The sequence below is a fragment of the Nicotiana sylvestris genome, chromosome 1, assembly GCF_000393655.2.
Source record: "Nicotiana sylvestris chromosome 1, ASM39365v2, whole genome shotgun sequence".
Taxonomy (NCBI): Eukaryota; Viridiplantae; Streptophyta; class Magnoliopsida; order Solanales; family Solanaceae; genus Nicotiana; species Nicotiana sylvestris.
This window is the reverse complement of record NC_091057.1, coordinates 75,936,866-75,962,771: the sequence shown is the minus strand read 5'-3', so window position 1 is coordinate 75,962,771 and position 25,906 is coordinate 75,936,866. Positions and strand designations below refer to the sequence as shown.

At 39.7% G+C, this 25,906-nt stretch overlaps 1 protein-coding gene across 1 annotated transcript; it reads right to left on the bottom strand.

Annotated features, from left to right (window-relative positions):
• Positions 1-2,425: 2,425 nt before the first annotated feature.
• Positions 2,426-12,923, bottom strand: LOC138871584 (uncharacterized). Its single transcript, XM_070149469.1, has 5 exons — positions 12,771-12,923; positions 6,342-6,555; positions 4,716-5,199; positions 3,737-3,849; positions 2,426-2,589 (listed from the first exon to the last, which is right to left on the bottom strand). Exons 1-5 carry the CDS (start codon positions 12,921-12,923, stop codon positions 2,426-2,428), a joined length of 1,128 nt encoding a protein of 375 aa, XP_070005570.1.
• Between the last annotated feature and the right edge of the window lie 12,983 nt (positions 12,924-25,906).

Here is a 25,906-nt window from a genome sequence, read left to right as displayed (position 1 = left end):
ACATGAGCCATTAGGTCAGTGCAGAAAGAGACATGGATTGGCAAACAATGGAGCACATAGAGTTGAGTTTTAGAATTGAACTAGGAACATACCAGTTAAGGAAGCAAAATGCAGAAAAGTAAAGCAAGTAGAGTTCCACAGTCTAGCCTTGGCTTTCAGCTGGCTAAACAAGCAGTAGCACAAGTAGTAGTGAAAGAAGAGAGAGTTTGAGTGTTTATGTGTGTGTTCTGAACTAATTGTTTGTGTCTTATGCTAAAGAGAGGGTAGAGTATTTATAGTTTGAGAACATACAGGAAAATAAGGTAATAAGTACTGACTTAGCATAATTATAGAAATAATATCAAAATCAATTAAAGACCCTGACTCCCTTCAATTAGGGAGTCATAGTTCAAACGGGTACAAGTTGTATCAAGCAGGGAAAAGAAGTGATTTTACCATAATAGGAGTAGTAAAAGCATGCAGCATGTAATAAGGACTAAGTACGGAATATTTTCAAGTAAGGAAAGTATACTAACAACATATTGTGCACATAAATAAGGTAGAGCAAAATTTCAATTCTGAAAGTCAGTTCAAAGAATCACGGATGAGATGGAAAGTCACAGGGAATCAACATTAACTAAGGAAAGTATCACAAAATAAGGAAGCAATTTCGAAAAATCAGTACAGAATTACAAGTAAAATACACAAAATCACAGTTGTAGGTTTAAGGAGATTACACAAAATCAACATAAAATTATGTGAACAATAAATAAAATAAATATTCGGACATATTAAATGATAAATAACACGTGTTTGGACAAAATCAAAGAAACCTTAAGAACAAATTAGAGCAGGTAGCACAAGAGCATATAGAACATACATGAAGCCTAGAATGTTCATGATAGTCATGCAAACACATCGCAAACATACTCAAACTTCGAATCAAACCCAGAAGTATTAGGATTTCTTGACAAAAATGAATCGAGCAAAAAGGAAAGGCTCAAGTGATGTTTAAACATGCTAAAAATCAAAGTAATTGCTAAAATCAGAAAGAAATCATTTTTGCAAAAAGGGTTTTGAAACCCTAGTCTGGAAAATGAAGAAATCGTTTGAAATCGGAGAAATATTTTGAGGAAAACAGGTGAAAACCTTAAAAAACCATAGATCCATCACAAATCTAAAAAGATCAGAGGATTTATGGCTAGGTTTTTTCAGAAAATAGCAGAGACGAAGAAAAAATCGGTTAAAAACTCATGGATACACCTAGATCTAAGAAAGATCTAAAGAAAAGTGGAAAATCTCAAGAGTTAGGGTTTCAGTGAACCCAAAGAAGATGAGAAGACTTTATGATGTTACCGGTTTTGGCTGGAAAAGTCTTGGATCTAACTCGAACATTCATGGATGGCTGAAAAATGGCATAAAAGACCATGGATAGGAGTTAAACAAGATCTGTACTAGATCTCTTCGAGATCTTTCCATGAAATCACAAAAACAAGCAACCAGGAGAGGATCTCTTAGAGCTGGTTTGGGTGGTGGCGGCTAGGGTTAGGTTTAGGTCTTAGAGAGGATTGGAGAGGAAAGGGATTAAAAGGTGGCTCAAAAAAATAGGGTAGGGTTTTGGGGGGTCGTTGGGTTAAAAAAGGTAAGAAACAATTTGGACCGTTGATCTGGGAGATCAGCTGTCGAGATTAGAGAGGGTAGGTGGGGTTCCAGGTTTGGGCATGGGCAAAAAGGGTGTGGGTCGGGTTTTAATTGTGAAAATTGGGCTAGGATTGGGGTTTGATTTGGGCTACAATTGAAAGCCAATTTGGCTATAATTTAAATAGCCATTTTTCCCTATTTGATTTATAGAAAATAGTAAATAGTTTTCTAAAAAATAATTTAAAGTGCTAAAATAATTTATAATACATAATTAACAATTTAAAAATACAGGATCCAGTTTTATGCATATAAAACATAATTAAACCTTAAAAGGGCTAATATTACAATTATGTGCAATTTAGCTTTAAAAATACTAAATGTAATTATAAAAATATGTAAAAATTACTTTAGCCATATATTGACATAAATATAGAAATACAATAGATGAATTATCAAAACAATAATTTTGAAAATAATTATTGGGGATTTTATGGATAAAAAGGGAGAAAATAAATTAATTTAAACCTTTAAAATTATGGGGAAAAAATAAAAAAATAATACCCTGGGCATACTTATATATGCATATATATGCTACTTTGAAGGTATTTTGCATATTGAAAATATATAGGGAAAAATGGGTATCAACAGCTGCCCCTTTTTACCCGGGAAGGATAAAAGAGTTTTCGGGTGAAGAAATGATGGCCAATTTTGACCGAGCGAAATGGTTTGAAGAGGTTTAGGCTGAACCCTAGCTTTTGAGTTGCCTACATATCCTTGGTTTTTCAGGAATCAGGCCGTATGTAGTTCAGGATCCATCGGCGGAGTATACCGATGAAGTGATTTCAAGAACGGACACAACATCTAGGGTTGGGGTGAGTGGGCGGTTTACGGGAATGGTTAGGTTTGATATGGCTGAGGGAACTGGAGCAGGACCGCTCATGTTGGGATAGCCGTTGCTCGCTGGTTTACCTGCAATTAGAAACAATACAAGCATATACTGTGCATAAATTTAAACATGATGCAAATTCCCGTTGGACCATGCATGTTGTCTTCGAACGATGAGGATGACGTCTGAAGACCATGATGTCCTGGGCCATGAAGCGTATGATAAAGGATTCGCAGGTCATGAAATGATATTCTCGGGCTATGAGGATGGTGCCTCCAAAACATGACGCCTTTGAATAATGATATACAAGAGATTGAAAGGAATCCTCAGGCCATGACATGGTGTTCTCGGGCTATGAAGATGGTGCCTCCGAACGATGACGCCTTTGGATGAGTTGGCGATATTTCAGCCCATGAAGGATGTAGTAGTATGGTGCGGACAAGACAGAGCTTAGTATTGCGAATTGAAAGGAAGAGCTTAGCCCGTAAGAGAAGCAAAATAAATAGCACTTGGGATAGCGCTTAGTTTCGAAGAAAATGGGAGGCAGAGCTTAGCCTCGAAAGGCAGAATGATAGCTTATGCAAAGATGCGAATGCAGATGGAGGTAGAGCTTAACCTCGGAACACAGAATGGTAGCCTTATGCAATGTAGATGCGGGTGCAGGTAGAGCTTAACCTCGGAAGGCAGAATGGTAGCCTTATGCAATGTAGATGCGGGTGCAGGTAGAGCTTAACCTCGGAAGGCAGAATGGTAGCCTTATGCACATTGGAAGGCAGAATAGTAGCCTTATGCAATGCAGATGGAGACGGCGTTTAGTCTCGGAAGGCAGAATGGTAGCCTTATGAAAATTGGAAGGAAGAATGGTAGCCTTATGCAAGTTGGAAGGCAGAATGGTAGCCTTATGCAATACAGATGCAAATGGAGACAGTGTTTAGTCTCGGAAGGCAGAATGGTAGCCTTATGCAAGTTGGAAGGCAGAATGGCAGCCTTATGCAGATTGGAAGGTAGAATGGTAGTCTTGTGCAATGCAGATGCAGATGGAGACAGCGTTTAGTCTTGGAAGGCAGAAGGGTAGCCTTTATGCAGATTGGAAGGCAGAATGGTAGCCTTATGTAAGTTGGAAGGCAGAATGGTAGCCTTATGCAAGAAATGAAAGAACAAATGACAATAGAGTTTTCTTAGCTTATAGCAGATTGCGGCGTCGTGATTATTGGGAGCATTGTGACATACAGGACATCACTGGTGTGTGCTGATAGCAAATGTTGGCAACTGCAATGGTTCGGAGAGTCATATTCCTGATGTTTGTTCCATGGGCGTATAGTATGTTTAATGATTTCGCAATCCTAGTGCATGCATCTAAAGAAAACAGTTTCAATAGTAATCATGCATGATTTTGTAAAAGTATGACATAAATGTATGGTTAAAAATAGCTTTTAGATGAATTGACGACTGTGACATGGTTTGGGACATTGCAACCTCTCTTGCTACGGAATTTTGTGGGTACTCCTCAAAATTCTTCCCCGGTTTGATGGGTTGACATTTCTGACTATTGCTCGTGCGGCGATCGGCTAAAATTACTTCGGAATTTTGAGGGTCCTCCTCAAAATTCTGCCCCAATTTCCAATTGCGGGGGAAATGAAATTTTTATTAAATTATGACCAAACCCATAAGGCTACCTACGTATCCCCTCTTAAATGGGAATTAGGTCAAGCGTAGTTCAATTTACATCATATAAGGAAAGCATAACGATTTCACATAGTAACGCTTGACTGCATCTGAATTGATCGGCTTTGGCCAGACTTCCCCGTCCATTTCTGCAAGTATGAGGGCTCTTCCTATCAAAACCCGGTGAACCATGTATGGACCCTGCCAGTTGGGAGAGAACTTCCCTTTGGCTTTATCTTGATGGGGAAAATTTTTCTTTAACACCAGCTGCCCTAGTGTGAACTGTCTTGGCTTAACTCTTTTGTTGAAGGCTCTGGACATTCTATTCTGGTAGAGTTGACCAAGACAGACTACATTCATTCTCTTTCCGTCTATAAGGTCTAGTTGCTCATAATGACTTTTCACCCACTCTGCGTCGTCGAGCTCAGCTTCTTATATGATCCTTCGGGAAGGAATTTCTACCTCAGCGGGAATGATAGCCTCTGTATCGTAAACCATCATATAGGGGGTTTCCCCAGTTGATGTTCAGACTGTGGTGTGATACCCCATAAGAGCAAATGATAACTTCTCGTGCCACTGTTTATGCTTCTCTATCATTTTCCTCAATATCTTCTTGATATTCTTGTTAGCGGCTTTTATAGCTCCATTCATCTGAGGCATGTAGGCTATGGAATTCTTGTGTCTGATCTTGAAAGTATTGCAAATAGCTTTCATCAGGTTGTTGTTGAGATTGGAGCCATTATCAGTAATGATTGACTCTGGAATTCTGAATCGACAAACAATGCAGTTGAGGACAAAGTCTGCCACGACTTTCTTAGTCACTGCTTTGTAAGATGTTGCTTCGACCCATTTAGCGAAATAGTCGATGGCAACTAGGACAAAGTTATGTTCGTTGGAAGCATCAAGCTCGATTGGTCCAATAACATCCATTCCGCGAACGGTCATGGTGAGCTTGTTGCATTGAGCTCGTTTGGAGGTACCTTTATCATGATGGCATGTATCTAACAGCGGTGGCATTTCCGGACATACTGGATGCAGTCCATTTCCATAGTCATCCAAAAGTAACCATCCCAGAGTATCTTCTTTGCTAGGACAAAGCCGTTCATATGTGGACCGCAGGTCCCAGCATGAATTTCCTCTAATATCCTGGATGCTTCCTTTACGTCGACACATCTCAATAATCCTAAATCGGGAGTCCTCCTATACAGGATTCCTCCACTATGAAAGAAGTTGTTGGACAATCTCTGACGTGTGCATTTTTTAGTAGGATTTGCAAGCTCTAGGTAATCTCCTTTTGCCAAATATTCCTTGATATCATGAAACCAAGGCTTTCCGTTTGCTTCCTCTTCAACATGGGCATAGTAAGCTGGCTGATCATGGATTTTCATTGGAATGGGATCAATGAAACTCTTGTCTGGATGTTGTATCATAGATGATAGGGTAGCCAATACATCGGCGAACTCATTCTGGATTCTGGGCACATGCTGGAATTCCGTCTTTGTGAACCTCTTTCTCAATTCATGTACGTGATGTAGATACGAGAGTATCTTGGAGTTCTTGGTTGCCCATTCTTCTCGTACCTGATGTATAAGTAAGTCTGAATCTCCAATTACTAGCAGCTCTTGAACGTTCATGTCAATGGCCATTTTGAGCCCTAAGATGCAGGTTTCATATTCGGCCATATTGTTGGTGCAGGAAAACCTGAGTTTGGTAGATACCGGATAATGCTGATCGGTTTCTGATATTAGGACTGCTCCTATACAAACTCCTTTGAAGTTTGATGCTCTATCGAAGAACATTCTCCAATCGTCATAGGATTTTGCAATGTCTTCTCCTATGAATGATACCTCTTCATTAGGAAAATACGTTTTCAGGGGTTCGTATCCTCCATCCACGGGGTTTTTAGCAAGGTGGTCTGCTAGTTCCTGACCTTTGATTGCTTTCTAAGTTACGTAAACAATGTCGAACTCACTTAGCAGGATTTGCCACTTGGCTAGCTTGCCGGTGGGCATGGGCTTCTAAAAGATGTACTTCAAAGGATCCATCCTTGATATGAGATATGTAGTATAGGCACAGAAGTAATGTCTCAGCTTCTGAGCTACCCAAGTCGAAGCACAACAGGTTCGTTCCAATAGAGAATATCGGGCCTCGTACGGGGTGAACTTCTTACTGAGATAATAGATGGCTTGCTCCTTCCTCCCCGTTTCATCATGCTGCTCTAGAACGTAGATGAAAGCTCCATCTAACACTGCAAGGTAGAGTAATAAGGGTCTACCTGGCTCGGGCGGGACTAAGACTGGTGGTGTTGACAGGTACTCCTTGATTTTGTTGAAGACCTTATGGCAGTCATCGGTCCATTTGGTGGCGGCGTCCTTCTTCAACATCTTAAAGATTGGCTCACAGATAACTGTAGACTGTGCTATGAATCGGCTGATGTAGTTAAGCCTTCCCAAGAAACTCATCACGTCTTTCTTGTTCTTTGGAGGTGGTAGTTCTTGAATGGCTTTGACTTTTGATGGATCCAATTCTATTCCTCAGCGGATCACAATAAACCCAAGCAATTTCCCAGCAGGAACCCCAAATGCGCACTTTGCGGGGTTTAGTTTCAGGTTGTATCTCTGCAGTCTATTGAAGAACTTTCTCAGATCTTCCATGTGGTTAGTGGCCTTCTTGGATTTGATGATAACATCGTCCACATATACCTCTATCTCCTTGTGTATAATATCATGGAAAATGGTAGTCATGGCCCTCATGTAGGTGGCCTCTACATTCTTCAGGCCGAACAACATCATCTTGTAACAGTACACTCCCCATGGTGTAATGAAAGCCATTTTCTCAACGTCTTCCTCATTCATCCAGATTTGATGATAACCAGCAAAGCAATCTACGAATGACTGTAGTTCATGCTTGGCGCAATTGTCAATCAGGATGTGTATATTTGGTAAAGGGAAGTCATCTTTCGGACTGGCCTGGTAGAGATCCCGGTAGTCGACACAGACTCTAACCTTCCCATCCTTCTTTGGCATTGGAACAATGTTGGCTAACCATGTCGGGTATTCTACTACCCTGAGAACCTTAGCTATGATCTTCTTATTGACTTCCTCCTTGATTTTCAGACTCATATCAAGCTTGAACTTTCTGAGCTTTTGCTTTACCGGTGGACACATTGGATCGATTGGCAGTTTGGGAGACACAATGGATGTACTTAGACTAGTCATGTCATCATACGACCAGGCGAATATGTCCTCATACCCATTCAGAAATTCTGTATATTCTTTATTCTATGATGGCGATAGGTGAATGTTAATTCGTGTTTCCTTGACATTTTCTGCGTCTCCCAAGTTGACAATTTCAGTCTCGTCTAGGTTGGACTTAGGTCTGTTCTCAAAGTTTTCAATTTCTTTGACAATCTCGTCAGGTATGTCATCTTTTTCTGAATCAATGTCTGTTTGTTGTGTTGTCTCATTGCAGGTCACAGTCATTGGTTCATCAAGACAAGTAATAGTAATGTTGTATGGGTAAAGTAAGGAGAGAAAATAATAGCAATAAATATTAATTCATAAAAATCAAAGAGCTTTTGATAAATTGAATAACAGTTTTGAACATCGAAGATCTTATTGTGGGAATTGAAAAATGCAAAAAGAAAACCATTTAGTAAAAACAATGAATAATGCTTGTTTTAGCCTTGCTACCCTGAGGCACGTCGGGCTTTGGTTGTCCTGATAGTCCAATTCTTGAGATGTGTCCCTCTGCTCACAGCCTGTATGGAAGGGCCTTCCCCCCCTTCTCCTCAAGAATAACACAACAGTCCATATCACTGTCCTCTAGAAATAAGTTCTTCACTGCTGCAAGTGCTTCTTCTTCATCCGACCCATAAATAATGTCGGCATGTTGGAAGGTCTGCTCCAGATGCGGTAATGGCTACTCTAGCGGGTAGTAAGGACCGCGACATGGTGGCAACTAGTTATTGAATTCTTCCCATGTGTAATCATATCCCAGACCGAAAATAGTGCCATGTTTCTTGAGTTTTATGGGTTTAAAGATTCCTTGGAGGTTCTTGCCAAGACCTTTGCCAGGTCCGTACCCATTCCAACTCAGTATACTTTCGATTTTGCTATCCCACCATTTTTTTTTGTCGATAGCATTGACCCGCTCAATGTGGTGGTAAGTTTCTCCACCAAGCTTCTTTTTCCCTCGATTGCCGGAATGGTTTGGCGACTATATATAAGGTTGCTACCATCACCGTGAATGATCTCTTCCTGATGATTCCATTTGAACTTTATTGCCTGATGCAACATTGATGTTACGGCCCCAGCGGCATGAATCCATGGCCGTCCCAGCAGCAAGTTGTAAGATGCTGGTACATCTATCACCTGGAAATCGACCTCGAACCAGGTTGGCCCCATCTGCAAGCATAAAATAATCTCACCAACGGTGGACCTCTAAGAACCATCGAAGGATTTCATATTGATTGCTCCATCCTTTATCTCATGCAGTCCTTTACCCAACTTCTTGAGTGTTACCAACGGACAAATGTTAAGACTAGAACCTCCATCGATCAGGATTCTGGTGATGAAATAATCTTTCCATTGCACGGTGATGTGCAGTGCCTTGTTGTGCCCCAGCCCTTCAGGTGGCAGCTCGTCCTCATAAAAGGTGATCTTGTGGCTTTCCAACACTTTTCCTACCATATTAGCCATTTCCCTGCTAGTGATGTTACTTGGTACGTATGCTTCATTTAGTACCTTTAACAGAGCATTCTTGTGCGCTTTAGAATTTTGCAGTGAAGAGAGAATGGATATTTGTGCTGGTGTCTTGTTTAATTGGTCGATGATCGAATATTCCTTGGCCTGTATTTTCCTCCAAAGGTCATCCGGACCTGTCTCAATGAGGGGTGGCCGATTGGAGGCCTGCTTGCTCAATTCAGCTAGATGTTCAGTGGTATAGACTCTACCAGTTCTTGTCATACCCTGTGCTACGACAGTTTCTTCAATCCTGACCTTGCCTTTCCTTCTCGCCTCGGCTGTATAGTCCTATGGTATAGAATTTGTATAGAATGGTGGCATGGTAGACATCGCCACTGGTATCGGCGCGGCTATCCTTGCTTCGAATGGAACATGTGTCTTGGGTGGCAAGACTGCAACCTCAAATAGTGCGGGTGCATTTGTCAGAGACACGAATTCAACCTCAATTGGTGCCGGTGTCTTTACGGGTGGCGTTGCTTCAAACTCAAGAGGTACAGACATATTTACCTCAGCGTCCTCGGACGGTTGGATCTGGACTATGATTGGGTTGATAGTAATTGTCGGTTTCTTTGGGTCATTACCTTCTACGATCAACCCGATTGATCCCTCAGGATCCTAGTCATCTTCTACTTTAATCATGTGGATACCTCCACCCTTATGGTCTGGCAGAGGGTTGTTACGGACGTTTGGAGCAGGTTCCTTTGCCACAATGATCTTGTTATCAATCAAATATTGTATCTTGTCTTTTAAGGAGCGACATTCATTGATGGTGTGCCCTTTCATGTCGGAATGGTATGCACAAGACTTGTTTGGGTTAACCCACTAAGAAGGATTCTTGGGGGTTTCACAAGGGATAATGGTGACAAAATCAGCAGCTTTGAGTCTCTCATACAGCTGGTGGATGGGTTCAGCGATGGTTGTATATTGTTTTGGATGTTTGCGATCAAAATTAGGTTTGGGTCTGGGGAAATTTTGGCGTGCAGGGGGTGATTGATAACGGGATGGTTGAGTATTATAGGTTTGGTAGACATGAGTGGGTTGGGAGTATTTAGGTGAAGTAGGTTGATATGTAAGAGGTGGAGATGACTGATAAGTTGGCGGCGGAGCTTGGTACTAGAGTGAAGGTGCTTGGTAATTTGGGGTTGGCTGGTATATGAGTGGAGGTGTTGGGTAAGCTTGGTATTTGAGGAGAGATTTGGTCCTCTGTGATAGGGGTGGGCATATATCGGGTAAAACCGATAACCCGAACCGTTAATTATTTATTGGGTTATCGGTATTGGGTTATTGGGCTAATGGTTCGGTAACGGGTTAAAAAAATTTCTTATTGGGTTATCGGTTCAGGCTCGGTTTATCAAATCTGTTATTGGGTAAACCGATAACCCAATAAGGGTTTACTAATTTACTAGTATACCCTTTAGTCTAGTAATACTAGGGTTCCATTTTCATTAGTCTGTCCGCCTCCTCTCAGCCTCACTAACTCCTTTCCTTTCCTCAGTTTCCTGTACTTGAAGTCCTCACTCCTCAGTTAAGCTCAAGCCCTCAGTGACAAGTTAAGCTCAAGCCCAAGCCCTCAGTGGCATGAATTTGCCTTACAATGCTTATTTTTTAGTAATGCCTAAATAGCATGGATTGGTGTAGAGGATCCATATGGGACTATAACCCTAGTTGATTGCTTGATTGAGTAACAGCCTTTTTATCATTTGGCCATTATCTGAGCTTGAAATATAATGATTTTTTGAGCCATGAGCATATGTGTTTATGTTTATTAGGAGGCTCTTCAATTTTTTCTTTTTTACTTTGAGAAAATGTTGTTCTTGGTGATTCAAAGAGATAGAATGTGGATAGCATGCTGCATTATATGATAGGGCTGCTTCTCTCATCTGGTATCCTTTATAGCTAGACTGCATGATTTTGATATTACTCTACTATGCTAATACCCAAATTCTAACATAACAAACATTTTCTCAGTTTGATTTCTTTCCTCTAATTTATTTGTTGGTGGTATGTAGTGCAAGAATGATGAGGAGGTTGTTGCTGTTATTGCGCATGAGTTGGGGCACTGGAAACTTAATCACACGATGTACTCATTCATAGCTGTCCAGGTATGGAAATTAATTCATGTAGCCCGTGCCATTAAACCGAAACAGTTATTCTGTTTTCGGTTCAAGTAGATGTTGCCGTTGTTCCATTTATATGATGTAGTTTATTTCTCTTTAAGAGATCGTAGGACTAGCTTGACTTATTATATTTATGAATGTAGATAAGAAACAAAGTTGGTTTCCGATTTTTGTACAAGGTTGGTTCCTAAAGTTGTCAGAAACAGAAACTTGAGTCTTTTTTGATAAATTTGATCTGTTGAAACATGAATAACGTGAACATTATTATCATTTGCAATAACAATTTTTGATCTATTGAACATGTGAATAGTGTATGTACCATTATCATTTATACATGTGACCCATCTGTTTGATATATCCAAGCTATGTGAATCACCTTGATATAACTTTTTTGATGAGTTAAAACTTTACTAATATGCATCTGATTTCACTATCTTATTAGGGGATATTTATCTGGGGATTATAACCTGCCTGCCTTCCGCGTTCAGCAATCAGCACTCTTAGTTTTAGTTTTACCTTATCGGGTAAACCGATAACCGAACCGATAATGATCAATAACCGATTAATCGATAATCGATAACCAATATCTTATCGGTTTGGTTATCGGGTTATGATATTTGTAAACCGATAACCGATAGGCAAAACCGATAATATTCAAAACCGAACCGAACCGACCGATGCCCACCCCTACTCTGTGCAACCATCAAGGCCCCTACGTCCCTTTTCTTGGACACACCACCGGACTGTAAAGCCTTATTTGTAGCTTGCAAGGCTTCGAAGTTTGTAACCATACCACTTTTAATACCTTCTTCAATTCTTTCACCTAATTTGATAATGTCGTAGAACTTGTGGTTCTCAATCATCACCACCCGTTCATAGTACTGCGGGTCCTGAGCTCGGAAAAAAAACTTGTTCATTTGCTTCTCTTCTAAGGCGGGTCTGACCTTAGCAGCTTCGGACCTCCAGCGAGTAGCATACTCGCGAAATGTTTCTGTGGGCTTCTTCTTCAAATTCTGGATATAGAACACGTCTGGTGCATTCTTTGTATTAAACCTGAATCCGTCCATAAAGTCAGATGTCATGCCTACCCAGCTTGACCACTTCTTGAGATCTTGGTTGATGTACCAAGATAATGCATCTCCTTTCAAACTCCTCATGAACAGCTTCATGCGGATCCTTTCATCTTTCCCTACTCCCACCAGCTTGTCACAATATGTACTCAGATGGACCCTTGGATCACCCGTACCATCAAATATTTCAAAATTAGGAGGTTTGTACCCCTCAGGTAGTTCGACATCAGGTTGTATGCAAAGGTCCTCATAGTTCAGCCCCTCAATTCCTTTGCTTCCCTCAACGCCCTGAATTCGGCTGGTCAGTTTCTTAAGTTCCTCGGCTATGTTCCTGATAAGCAGATCCTTTTCATCAGACTCAGGTGTGCATGAGATAGGTTGGGTAGGGTGTGACATGGTTTCCACGTAGATAGGAGTGTTATGGTGGCCTGGTGTATGGGTGTGGAAATGGTTGTTTGTGGAGTTTTGAGGTTCTGGGATAAGTAGTGGAGTCTTGTTTGGGGTATGGCGGGTGTTACATTGGTTCTTTGGTGGAGCAGCATGATGGTGAGGAGCGGGATGATTCTGTTGTTTTTGGGATATTTTGAGGAGGTGTAGGGTTTTGAGTGTTAGGGAAGTTGATATCTGGGGTGTTGAGGGAAAATGACAGGTTTGCCAGATTTCGAACGTGATCGAGCTCTTCCTGGAATTTCAACAGTTTCTGTTCAAGCTGTGACACATTCTCGTTAGGAACCTGAATACCATGGCCATCAGTGGCCTCTACCCGTTTAGCAGTGTTCTCCTTCCTGATGTTCAAATCTTCCATCTTGCCTTTGTTCATGCCTTTAATGGGACTAAGAGGAAGAGTGGGTGGAGGGCCCCTTGATCTTGTAAAATAAGATGATGATGCCAGAGTGCACGAACTAACCTTTGGGGAGGGAGAATAAAAATAAAACAAAAGGTAATCAAGCCAGTGAGGATTATAAAAAGTATTGCAATATTTAAATACATAGTGCGGGAATGTAAAGTATGTCCTAATTTGGGAACCTCTTTGTGCCCAAGGTAGGCCTAGCAACAAATTGATTTGGAGAACTTAGAATGCTAAATGCCTCATTTTATTGATAGAAATAGATGAATCCCAAAACGACACTAAATAAACAAGAAATAAAAGTCACTAATGGCTATTGGCCTTATTACATTCATAAAGCGAAAAAGTAAATTCCTATCTATTTGGTCCCAGAAGGACCTTCCCCAGATTCGGCATCCTTGGCTCCGTCGAACAGCTTCCCCAGTTCACAAAGTCCCAGCAGCAGGTATGCTCTGGCTAGATGTCCACCTTCGGTCCCTTCAGCTTTTTGACAGTCTTCAACCCTTTTGAGAAATTTTCCCTCTAGTTCTACTATGCCTCTCTCCAGGTATCCTAGCCTTTTATTGACACTAATAGCCATGTCCTTCCATTCCTCAATTAGCTTCTGGTTTGACTCTTGTATCTCGCGGTGTTCGCTCTCGCATTCACGGATCCTTTTGTGCAGCTGGTTGTACTTGACTTGCGCCTCGGCCTTTTCATCTATAATTCTGTGACCTCGAACGAACCCTGGTTGGCCCAGGCCATCCCAATTGTCTTCCAACCAACCTGAATAGAAAGGAGTACAACCGGCATGATATCTATGTGGCTCCATGGTGTCTTTCCCCATTACGATCTTGGAATGCCATATGTGTTGGGCTTGGTACTTGTAGGGACTATGATCATTTTGGAAGTCAGCTCGGAAATGGCTCATGTTGTCGACCCTGGGTATGACTTGCTTTCTACCTACTTGCCTCATAACTCGAAGAGGGACGTAAGCATATGTTCCTCTTAGACTAATCAGTATCAGGAAAGGTGTATCTCTGGATCAGGCGATGAACTCCTCTGTCGGAAACCACTCGAACATCCATTGAACCTGTTCTTCAGTTAGATTATCAAAGAGCTCAACCCATCCTTTGGCATTCTCAGGCTGAGCGAACATGTCGGGGATGTAATTCATTCGCTTTGGATGGTGGAAAGCGATGTGATCATCCCAGACCCTTCGCTGAATTTCTTGTCGGTATTCGCCCTTTTGGAGATATTTAATGAGCCAAAGCTGAAGTAGTAGATTGCAGCCTTCGAAGTGTCTCGCTCCTCGCTGACACTTCTCTAGGGCTCGGTATATGTCTGTGATGATCATGGGCACAATGATGCATGTCTGCCCACCAATCCCCTCCATTAGGGTCTTGGTTACCATAGCCAGCCTAGTATGGATTCTCCCTTTCTTCATTGGAAACACAATCAAACCTAGGAAGCAAAGCATGAAGACGAAAACCCTACGATGGATATGTCCCAAGGACGTGATAGAAAACTCGTCATGGTAGGTGCAGTATGATTTGTTGTGAACGTACCTTTCATACAGGTAGTCAAAAGGGATGTACGATTCCTTCAGGCATACCAATTCTGCATTCTTCTCAAACCCATCATTGTAAGGAAACCCTTGCCTGTGCGGTTCTCAGGCATCAGCAAACCCGGAGTTTCCCACACTAGCCAGCCAATCCTCATATCTCCTCTAGCAAAGGCGTCATCTCGATGTCCCCAAAGCGGAACACGACCCTTTCACAATCCCAAAATAAGGTAGCAGCTTCTATTATCATATTGTTAGGCTGGATCTCTATGAGGGATGGTAGATTGCCCAGATATTTTCTGATGAGGGTTTTGTCACTGGAATGTAAACCTTTCCACCAACTTAGCAATCTTGGGTGGATGTTGGTGACCATGCCGAATCTGGGGACTTCGTGCTTCATATTTCTGCAAGACAAACAATGTTAGGCCCTTACCCCCACCAGACTCGACTATTTAATACCAACAATTATCATGAAGCATTTAGTTCTCCAAATAAATGCATAGAACATGATGATGTCCATTTGGGTTTAGAGAAACCCAGTGGACTTGGGACAAGGCTATCTTAAAGGATCATTATGTGGACAACATAACTAACCTGGCTAGGTTTGACCATGATGCATGCATAGTTTAAAATAGAGTAACATTTCTATAGGGTTTTAGACTGGTACCCTTGAGTGGACAACTCAAGGGGGAAGGCACAGAACTATCGACTACACCGTTGATCAACTAGTTTTACCGCAAATAAGCCTTTCCGAATTTAGGGGGTAATGATATAGGAAGGGAGCAACCACTCATCAAGCATTGCTATAGTATTTGTTTGGCACGAGTGGAGTATGATGTTGAGCATTATTATGCAATAATTAAAAGCATGTTGACATGTATTTGCACATTAAGAAAGCGATAAATACAGCAGTTTTATAATTTAAAGCAATTATAAAGAAAGGAAACAAGAAAGATATGTCAGTTTTGCTTTTGAAGAAGAAATTAAATGCTTAAATAAATTAAACAAATAATTGGACATAGGGAGGGGTACAAATTCACAAAAAATGGTATGAAATGGTAAAAGCCTAAATATCCCCAGTAGAGTCGCCAAGCTGTCGCGCCCCCTTTTTCCTTCTACGGAATCGGGTTCAAGACATTTTGTTGGGACAACTGTTTCCTTTTGGGAAGGGGTTTACAATTTTGAAGAGTCGCCACCTAACGATTTTAAGGTGCATTAGGACACCTATAGGGTTCATTCATAACTTCGCTCGGTAACCAGAGATAGGGTAAGGGCTTGAAATTATCCTAGGGGAAGGTGTTAGGCACCCCTCAGGATCCACTATTGTGGTTCCCGGCCAGATAGTTTTTGTGAATTTGTGCAGTTAGCAAATAAATAAGTATGGCTCAAATAGTAGGGGATTTAAATTTAAATACACAGGTGTTTGAAAATAATGAGTGAAAAGCGAAATTTTGAAAAGAATTACAATCTAAGCAGGCTTATGAATGTAAAGAGGGGTGTCCTAGGTTTGTTTATAATATGGATCACATCAATGCAAACCTGGTATGATACTCCTCAAAAAGGGGCTACACGTGGTATTAACGCACCGGTCATCATATCTATATCTACCTTTTCCCGCCCCGTGAAGGTAATTAAAGCGAGGGTTGGTCCCGACCACTATTGCATGCTGTTACCCATCCCTTCCTATCATTCCCGGAGGAATTTAGGACTTATATCCTATGAGGGAGATTCTAGGCAAACCCTCAAGTTTAAAGGCAAAATGCTAGGCGACAAACAAGAAAACATAGGACTGCATTTAAAGGGAGCATGGAAGACAAACGAAAGGTTCAAATATACCTCCACATACAGTGCATATGAAAAGCATGACTCATACACAGATAAGGTCTGAATTCAGAATCCTAAAGCATGGTATCTAAGTGATAACAACAGAACCAGATTTATTACATGACTCAGAAAAGAAGTCTGAATCAGGCTTGCCTACTAATTTTTGCACGTTGGAAATTAAACAAGGACAGTTATGTTTTTATTTAAGCAATTACTTAAGGCTTGCTTAGGCGTAAAGCAATATGCAGCAGTTATCCAGAATTATTAAAATAGTTTGGAGATGGTTTTTACCTAAGAGCATGTTGTTCTAATTGATACAAATGCAGAGATTATTACCAATTTTATTCAGAAAACATCACGATGTGAGATTATTTTTATTACCTTTTTATGAATCAGTAATTAACTAGGCGTCTTAAACAAAAATGCAAATAAGATCCTAGGACATGATATCTAATATGCACATGCAAATGACAGGATTGTCAAAAAAATAGAACCCCTAAGGCATGATTTCTAAATGCGCACAAGAGTTGCAGAATTATTGAAATATGACTTCTGAAAGTACAAGAGTAACAGCTTTTATGCCAATGTTGTTATTTTCCTAGGAGCAGGATTTCTAAGTGATAGACATAAAATAGGGATTAGTGATGGATGAGATGCTGAAGCAAGAAACATGGGTCCTAAGAGCATGATTTTTAATGCATGTATGAACCCTAAGCATGGTTTCTATTGCGCAATTAGGAACATAAACCTAACAACATGTTTTCTACCCTTTAACAACTATAACATGCATAATTACCCCATCCTTTTTCACTAGCCAACCCCAATACTTGTTTACAACAAGTTATTACAGACCAACCTTGAAATGAATTACATAAGTAGCAATGAAAATAAGAAGTTACACTATGGGAAGCCTGGTTAGGACTTCCTCTCTGAGTTATGTAATCAATCACCTCAAGTGCCAAGGTTGTTTGGTAGCTTTTCCCCATATCTAAGAGTGTCTAAGGACCTCAAGGGATCCCGGACAGTGCTAACACCCAGATTGCATAACCAAGATAGAGTAAGTGCAGTGTGGAAAGGCCAACTTTTATGTTTCCAAGTTCAGAGGGAGATCAAGGGTCCCAAGGCAAGGCTCACACAAAAGGGGTAGAACCTAGTATTCTAAGAATATATGTGTGAGTGCTTGACATAGATTTAAAAGAGTTGAGTTGGAAAAAAGTTTTGAAACAGCATGTTTGAAATAAGTTTGCAAAACAACAGAACAGTTTTGAAAAAAAAAGAAGGGAATAGGAGCAACAATAACTCGGAACAAGACAGCACACATAGAGCAAGTTCGAAGGATAGTACAATTTCAACAGTCACAAGTAGGGGAGTTAGGGGTTGGGGACATAGAGGACCCAAATCAGAAACACATAAAACATGGATGAGAAGAGAAGCATTTAGACCAGCAAGCACAAAAACAAGTAGCAACTGATTGGCCTACAAACTACTACTTCGAAGAGTTAACGGGGGAATCATGCTCGAAATTAGAATAGTAACAAGACATAAGGACATGGTATGGGAGTAGTCATACAGGGGTCTATTACACATAATTAGTCATGACTTAGTGTTAATCAAGTACATTGGGGGACATACTAGTTGAGGAACATAAACAGGATCTCAAGTAGACATGATGATTACATTTGAACAAGAGAGGGTAGAATTTAATCATGTTGAATAAAGCAGTAAACAAGAAGTGCAATTAAACAACATGAGCCATTAGGTCAGTGCAGAAAGAGATAGGGATTGGCAAACAATGGAGCACATAGAGTTGAGTTTCAGAATTGAACTAGGAACATACCATATAAGAAAGCAAAGTGCAAAAAAGTAAAGCAAGTAGAGTTCCACAGTCTAGCCTTGGCTTTCAGCCGGCTAGACAAGTAGTAGCACAAGTAGTAGAGAAAGAAGAGAGAGTTTAAGTGTGTATGTGTGTGTTCTGAACTATTTGTTCGTGTCTTATGGTAAAGAGAGGGTAGAGTATTTATAGTTTAAGAACATGCAGGAAAATAAGATAATAAGTACTGACTTAGCATAATTATAGAAATAATACAAATCAGAATCAATTAAAGACCCGAACTCCCTTCAATTAGGGAGTCATAGTTCAAACAGGTACAAGTTGTATCAAGAAGGGAAAAGAACTTATTTTACCATAATATGAGTAGTAAAAGCATGCAGCATGTAATAAGGACTAAGTACGAAATATTTTCAAATAAGGAAAGTATACTAACAGCATATTGTGCACATAAATAAGGTAGAGCACAATTTCAATTCTGAAAGTCAGTTCAAAGAATCACGGATGGGCACTAACTAAGGAAAGTATCACAAAAATAAGGAAGCAATTTTGAAAAATCAGTACAGAATTACAAGTAAAATACATAAAATCACAGTTGTAGGTTTAAGGAGATTACACAAAATCAACATAAAATTATGTGAACAATCAATAAAACAGATAGTCGGACCTATTAAATGATAAATAACACGTGTTTAGACAAAATCAAAGAAACCTTAAGAACAAATTAGAGCAGGAAGCACAAGAGCATATAAAACACACATGAAGCTTAGAATATTCATGATAGTCATGCAAACACATCGCAAACAGACTCAAACTTCGAATCGAACCCAGAAGTATTAGGGTTTCTTGACAAAAATGAATTGAGCAAAAAGGAAAGACTCAGGTGATGTTTAAACATGCTAAAAATCAAAGTAATTGCTAAAATCAGAAAGAAATCATTTTTGCAAAAAGGGTTTTGAAACCCTAGTTTGGAAAATGAAGAAATCGTTTGAAATCGGAGAAATATTTTAAGGAAAATAGGTGAAAACCTTAAAACCCCCATAGATCCATCCCAGATCTAAAAAATCGGAGGATTTATAGCTAGGGTTTTTTCAGAAAATAGCAGAGACGAAGAAAAATCGGTTAAAAACTCATGGATACACTTAGATCTAAGACAGATCTAAAGAAAAGTGGAAAATCTCAAGAGTTATGGTTTCAGAGAAACCAAAAAAGATGAGAGGACTTTATGATGTTACCGGTTTTGGCCGGAAAAGTCATGGATCTGACTCGAACAGCCATGGATGGCCGGAAAATGGCATAAAAGACCGTGGATAGGAGTTGAACAAGATCTGGACTAGATCTCTTCGAGATCTTTCCATGAAATCACAAAAACAAGCAACCAGGAGACGTAGGAGACAAGTATATATCTCAAACAGCCATGGGAATTCATGGATTGAGTGAGGATCGAAGGGATTAGGGCTGGTTTGGGTGGCGGCGGTTATGATTAGTTTAGGTCTCAGAGAGGATTGGAGAGGAAAGGGATTAAAAGGCGGCTCAAATGAAAAATGGGGTAGGGTTTTGGGGGGTCGTTGGGTTAAAACAGGTAAGAAACAATATGGACCGTTGATTTGGGAGATCAACGGTCGAGATTAGAGAGGGTAGGTGGGGTTTCGGGTTTGGGCATGGGTAAAAAGGGTGTGGGTCAGGTTTTAATTGTGAAATTGGTCTAGGATTCGGGTTTGATTTGGGCTACAATTGAAAGTCAATTTGGCTATATTTTAAATAGCCATTTTTCCCTATTTGATTTATAAAAAATAGTAAATAGTTTTTTGAAAAATAATTTAAAGTTCTAATATGATTTATAATACATAATTAACAATTTAAAAATACATGATCCAATTTTATGCATATAAAATATAATTAAACCTTAAAAGGGCTAATATTGAAATTATGTGCAATTTAGCTTTAAAAATACTAAATGTAATTATAAATATATGTAAAAATTGCTTTATCCATTTTTGGCATAAATATAGAAATACAATAGATGAATTATCAAAACAATAATTTTGGAAATAATTATTGGGAATTTTATGGATAAAAGGGGAGAAAATAAATCAAAATTTAAACCTTTAAAATTATGGGGAAAAAAATAAAAAAATTAAACCTTGGGCATGCTTATATATGCATATATATGCTATTTTGACGGTATTTTGCATATTGAAAATATATAGGGAAAAATTAGGTATCAACAGGTTGCACAATGATAATTTGTAGTCTTCAAACCTCGGTGAATTTATTTGAGTTAGAAATGGTTGTTTTTGATGTGATAATAGGAATAGACTGGTTGGCCTCATGCTATGCAAATGTTGACTGTCGTACGAAGATGGTTATGTTTAAGTTTCCTGGTGAACCCGTCATTGAATGAAAGGGGAACATTGCTACGCCAAAAGGTTGGTTTATTTCCTATCTTAAGGAAAGGAAAATGATTTCAAAAGGTTACATATATCATCTCGTTTGCATTAGGGATGCGAAGGCGAAGCCTCCTACTCTACAATCAATCCCCGTGGTTAATGAGTTTCCAGATGTTTTTCCAGATGAACTCCTAGGCCTTCCTCCTGAAAGGGAGATTGAGCTTAGCATTGATGTGTTACCTGACACTCAACCGATCTCTATCCCTCCATACAAGATAGCCCCAGCAGAGTTGCGAGAGTTGATGGCGCAGTTGAAGGACTTGCTGGATAAGGGCTTCATTAGGCCTAGCACTTCACCTTGGGGTGCGCCAATCTTGTTCGTGTGGAGAAAGATGGGTCGCTAAGGATGTGTATCGATTATCGATAATTGAATAAGTACTATAAATAACAAGTATCCACTTCTAAGGATTGACGACCTATTTGACCAACTCCATTGTGCCAAGTATTTCTCCAAGATTGAATTACGTTCACGGTATCATCAGGTGAGGGTTAAGGAGAAAATTATTCCAAAGACAGTCTTCCAAACAAGATATGGGCACTTTGAGTTCTTGGTGATGTCGTTTGGGCTAACAAATGCCCCAGCAACTTTTATGGATCTCATGAATAGTGTATTCAGGCCCTATCTTGATGTGTTCGTGATCGTATTTATTAATGACATTCTGGTGTATTCTCGTTCAGAGGCGGAACATGCAAACCACTTGCGGATATTATTACAGACCCTTCAGGATTGTAAGTTATATGCTAAGCTCTCCAAATGTGAATTCTGGCTGAACTCGGTAGCATTACTTGGCTATGTGATATCTGACGAGGGTATTAGTGTCGACACTCAGAAGATCAATGCAGTGAAGAATTGGCCGAGACTTACAACACCATCAGAATGCCGCAGTTTCCTGGGGCTAGTAGGATATTATAGGCGGTTTGTAGAAGGGTTTTCCTCTATATCAGCACCAGTGACTAAGTTAACACAAAAATCTACCAAGTTCTAGTGGTCTGATGCTTGTGAACGAAGTTTTCAGAAGCTAAAGAATCGATTGACATCTGCGTCGGTGCTCACTCTCCCAGAAGGAACAGAAGGTTATGTGGTATATTGTGATGCCTCGGGTATAGGTTTGGGGTGCGTATTGATGCAACGTGGGAAGGTGATTGCTTATGAATCAAGACAATTGAAGGAGCATGAAAAAAAATACTCGATGTATGATTTGGAATTTGCTGCAGTAATATATGCTTTGAAGATATGGCGGCACTACTTATGCGGCATCCATGTTGATATCTGCATAGATCACAAGAGTTTACAATACATCTTCAAGTAGAAGGAGTTGAATTTGAGGCAGCGTAGGTGGATTGAATTACTAAAAGATTAAGATGTTGAGATATTATACGATCCCGATAAAGCCAATGTTGTGGCAGACGCTCTCAGTCATAAGTCAGTGGGAAACTTAGTACACATTGAGGCAAGTAGACAGGGGTTGACTAAAGAGCTTCATCAGCTGGCTAATATGAGAATCAGATTGTTAAATTCTGATGATGGAGGGGTTACTATACAGAATACATCAAAATCATCTTTGGTAGCCGAGGTAAAAGCACGACAATATGAAGATCCTACCTTAGTACGATTGAGAGAGAGCATTCAGCAGTGTAAAATTATGGCTTTCAAAATCATAGGAGATAGGGCACTGAGATACTAGGGCCGATTATTTGTGCCTAATGTGGCAGGGTTGCGAGAGAAGATTATAATTGAGATTCATCGGTCCTAATATTCCATCCATCCCGACTTGACAGAGATGTATCATGACGTTAAGAAGCAGTATTGGTGGGATAACATGAAGAAGTCTATTGTAGAATTTGTAGCCAAGTGTCCTAATTGTCAAAAAGTAAAGATCGAGCATCAGAAACCCGGTGGGTTGATTTAGAATATAGAGATTCCGACCTAGAAATGGGAGGTGATTAATATGGACTTCATTATTGGATTACCTCGCTCTTATCATAAGTTTGACTCTATCTGGGTGATAATTGATCGAATTACAAAAAGTGCCCATTTTCTGCCAGTCAAAACAACTTACATGGCTGAAGATTATGCGAAGTTGTATATCAAGGAGATTGTTAGGCTTCATGGTATGCCGATATCTATTATATTAGACCGAGGAGCTCAATTTACGACTAACTTTTGGAGATCTTTTCAGAAGGGTTTAGGCACACAAGTGAATCTCAGTATTGCATTCCATCTGCAGACTAACGGACATGTTGAACGTACCATTCAGACACTTGAAGATATGCTACGAGCATGTGTTCTAGATTTCAAGGGGAATTAGGATGACCATCTGTCATTCATAGAATTTGCCTACAATAATAGCTACCATTCCAGTATTAAAATGGCTCAATACGAGGCATTGTATGGGAGGAGATGTAGATCACCAGTTGGATGGTTTGAAGTCGGTGAAACAGAATTATATAGGCTAGATTTGATTCACCAAGCCGTTAAGAAGGTGAAAGTGATACAAGAACGACTGAGGACGGTGCAAAGCAGGAAAAAGTCTTATTCTGATGTCCGACGTCGTGATCTGGAGTTTGAGGTTGGTGATTGGGTTTTCTTGAGGATCACGCTGATAAAAGGTGTCATGCATTTTGGGAAGAAGGGTAAGCTGAGTCCGCGGTATATCGGTCCGTACAAAATTCTTCGACGAATTAGACAGGTTGCTTATGAGTTAGAATTGCCATCCAAATTGGAATTTGTCCACCCAGTATTCCATGTATCTATGTTGAGGAAATGTATTGGAGACCCTTCTCGGGTTGTCCCTATCAAAGATGTACAAGTTACAGAGGATCTATCATATGAAGAAGTGCCAATGGCTATATTAGATTGTCAAGTCCGCAAGCTGAGAACAAAGGATGTAGCTTCCGTCAAAGTATTGTGGAGGAACAAGAATATGGAAGAAATGGCATGGAAGTAGAAGATAAGATGAAGTCTAAATACCCTTAAATGTTCCAGATTGAAGATAACGAGGATGTCGGGGAACACAGGGTGCATTAGAAGGTGAAACGGCTCTATGAGGTAAGCAATAGCTTGAGAATACTCTTCCTTAATAAAAAATGGTGATATGCAGATAATGTACATATCCATAATGCTTTGTGTAGCCTTGTGAGGCCATACATTGGGTTTAACTGCTTGCAAGTTTAGCTAGTCTTCATTTTATAGGGGAAACTTGGCCGTAAATTTCTGTTGGAATCCACAATAAGTTAGACTCCCTATAAACCCTTACATTCGAGGACGAATGTTCCTAAAGGGGAGGGTGTTACAACTCATATTCATGTACGTTAGTTCATAACGTAAGTTAGTCGACATAAATCTGAGAAGAGACTATCTTTGAGATGATAAGAAGTTAATCCTATTGGTCTTAAATGATACAAGGGTGTATAAGAGTGGGTTAACAAGTATTAGAAGTTAAACGAATCAAGGATGTTGTAACCCGTATTTTTAGGTAAAACTAGAGGTGCTTAATATTCTCAATCGGTCTTGTTTTAATGTATTTGAATCATATAATATCCGTATCATAAGTCTTGAAGTCAAACAAGTTATGAAATAAAAGTCGACAAAATTTCTCGCAACTTACGTTCATAATTTTACTTAAATTTTAGGTCAAATATTACTAAGCTTTTCTCCTAATTTACTTAGATTTATGGGGTGATCTAATTACCAAATTGAAGATATATGAGTCTAGTTTTCAATGCATTAAACCTTTTGTCGATACGATCTTGGAGTAGAGAGATATTCGTGTTTTCGCCAGACTGCACCAAGCAGCTCTCTATGGGTCCCACATAGGCGATTTAAGAAATATGGATATATATATATAAGATGCCTCAATCCCGTTTTAAGTCATTTTTTCAGTTTTAGACCTTAGAACCCTAAAAACACTCTCTTAAGGTTTTCTCATGATCCAAGACCCAAACAAAGGGCAAACAACACAAATCAAGTGTCGGGAATCCCGTAGTGCTAGTAAGTTTCTTGTTCTTCTTGTTGTTGCCGATTTTTGTGTTGTTCCAACTTATGTGGGAGGTTGTTTCAAGTGGGTTATATTCTGTAAATACTCCCTAATATTTTTAATATCAACCCTAGGTGATTTCAAGTTTTCTAAAGTCATTCTAGTGCCGAAAAAACCCTAATTGATTGCTAGTTTCACTTTCTTGTTCTTGTGGCAGCATTGAAGGGATATTTCGTGCTCAGTTAAGGTAAAATTGGAGTTGTTCTTTCTATTTAAAGGTAATTAACCTCTTACCCAACATGTATTTAAGATTATCCAAGTTACGACTAAGTCGTTGAAGCTAGAACTTGTGAGATATCGATCGAAAGGCTTGTTAGTAATGTTGTTGGTTGGTGGACTATTTTGGGGGGCTTAGTATGATCATTTTTTATGTTGTTTGGGCTGTTTGGTGATGGTTTCAACTTTTGGTAAGTCATATAAATAGGGGAGGTGTTGTCCCTTTCATCGTAAAATAGGTTTCAGTCGATATATAATAGTTACGACGCTTAAATGACAATGATAGTATCGTTTCTCTTATTGTAGACTAAGGAGTCACGAAATTTTCATAGCTTAAGGTTGGGAAGTATATACAAGGTATGTGAGGGTATCACTTTTCTTCGTTTGCACGACTCCGATTATACATGATGTAATGAAAGAGCTTCCAAAGATACTCTACTCTTAAAAGCTATCGGTACTTACATTGTTTCCCTTCTTATGGAACAATTGATATTGAGGTTGCTTCTCTTATTCTTATGTTATCAATGTTGTTGGTACTTCCTGATTCTTATAAGATGCATGATGAAGAGTTTTTCCTAACACTGTGTACAGAGGATACAGACCTTACATCACTCTGAAAGGTTCAGAATATGATTCCAATGAATCCAGCATGCATTATATATATGTATCTATTTTACTCTACTGAGCCACGCTATAGCCGGCTAGGTACGACACCTATTGTACAACCACTGATCAGTTGGGTTTTACCGAGATCCACGTGGTCGGGTACGATTCTACCGAGCCTTATAATGGCCGAGTATGTTTTTACCGAGCCTATTATGATCGGGTAAGATATGATGATGATGATGACCACAGAGGCGTATGTTTTAAAAGTTTATGTGTGTGTATATATATATATATATGTATGTATGTATGTATGTATCATGCATTTCATGTCAGTAGCCCTCAGAGGTACCCAGATGTTACATGTCGTATATTCTCTATTCCTATTTACATTACTGTTCTTACTTATGCTTTCCTGCCTTATATACTCAGTACTTTATTCGTACTAACATCCT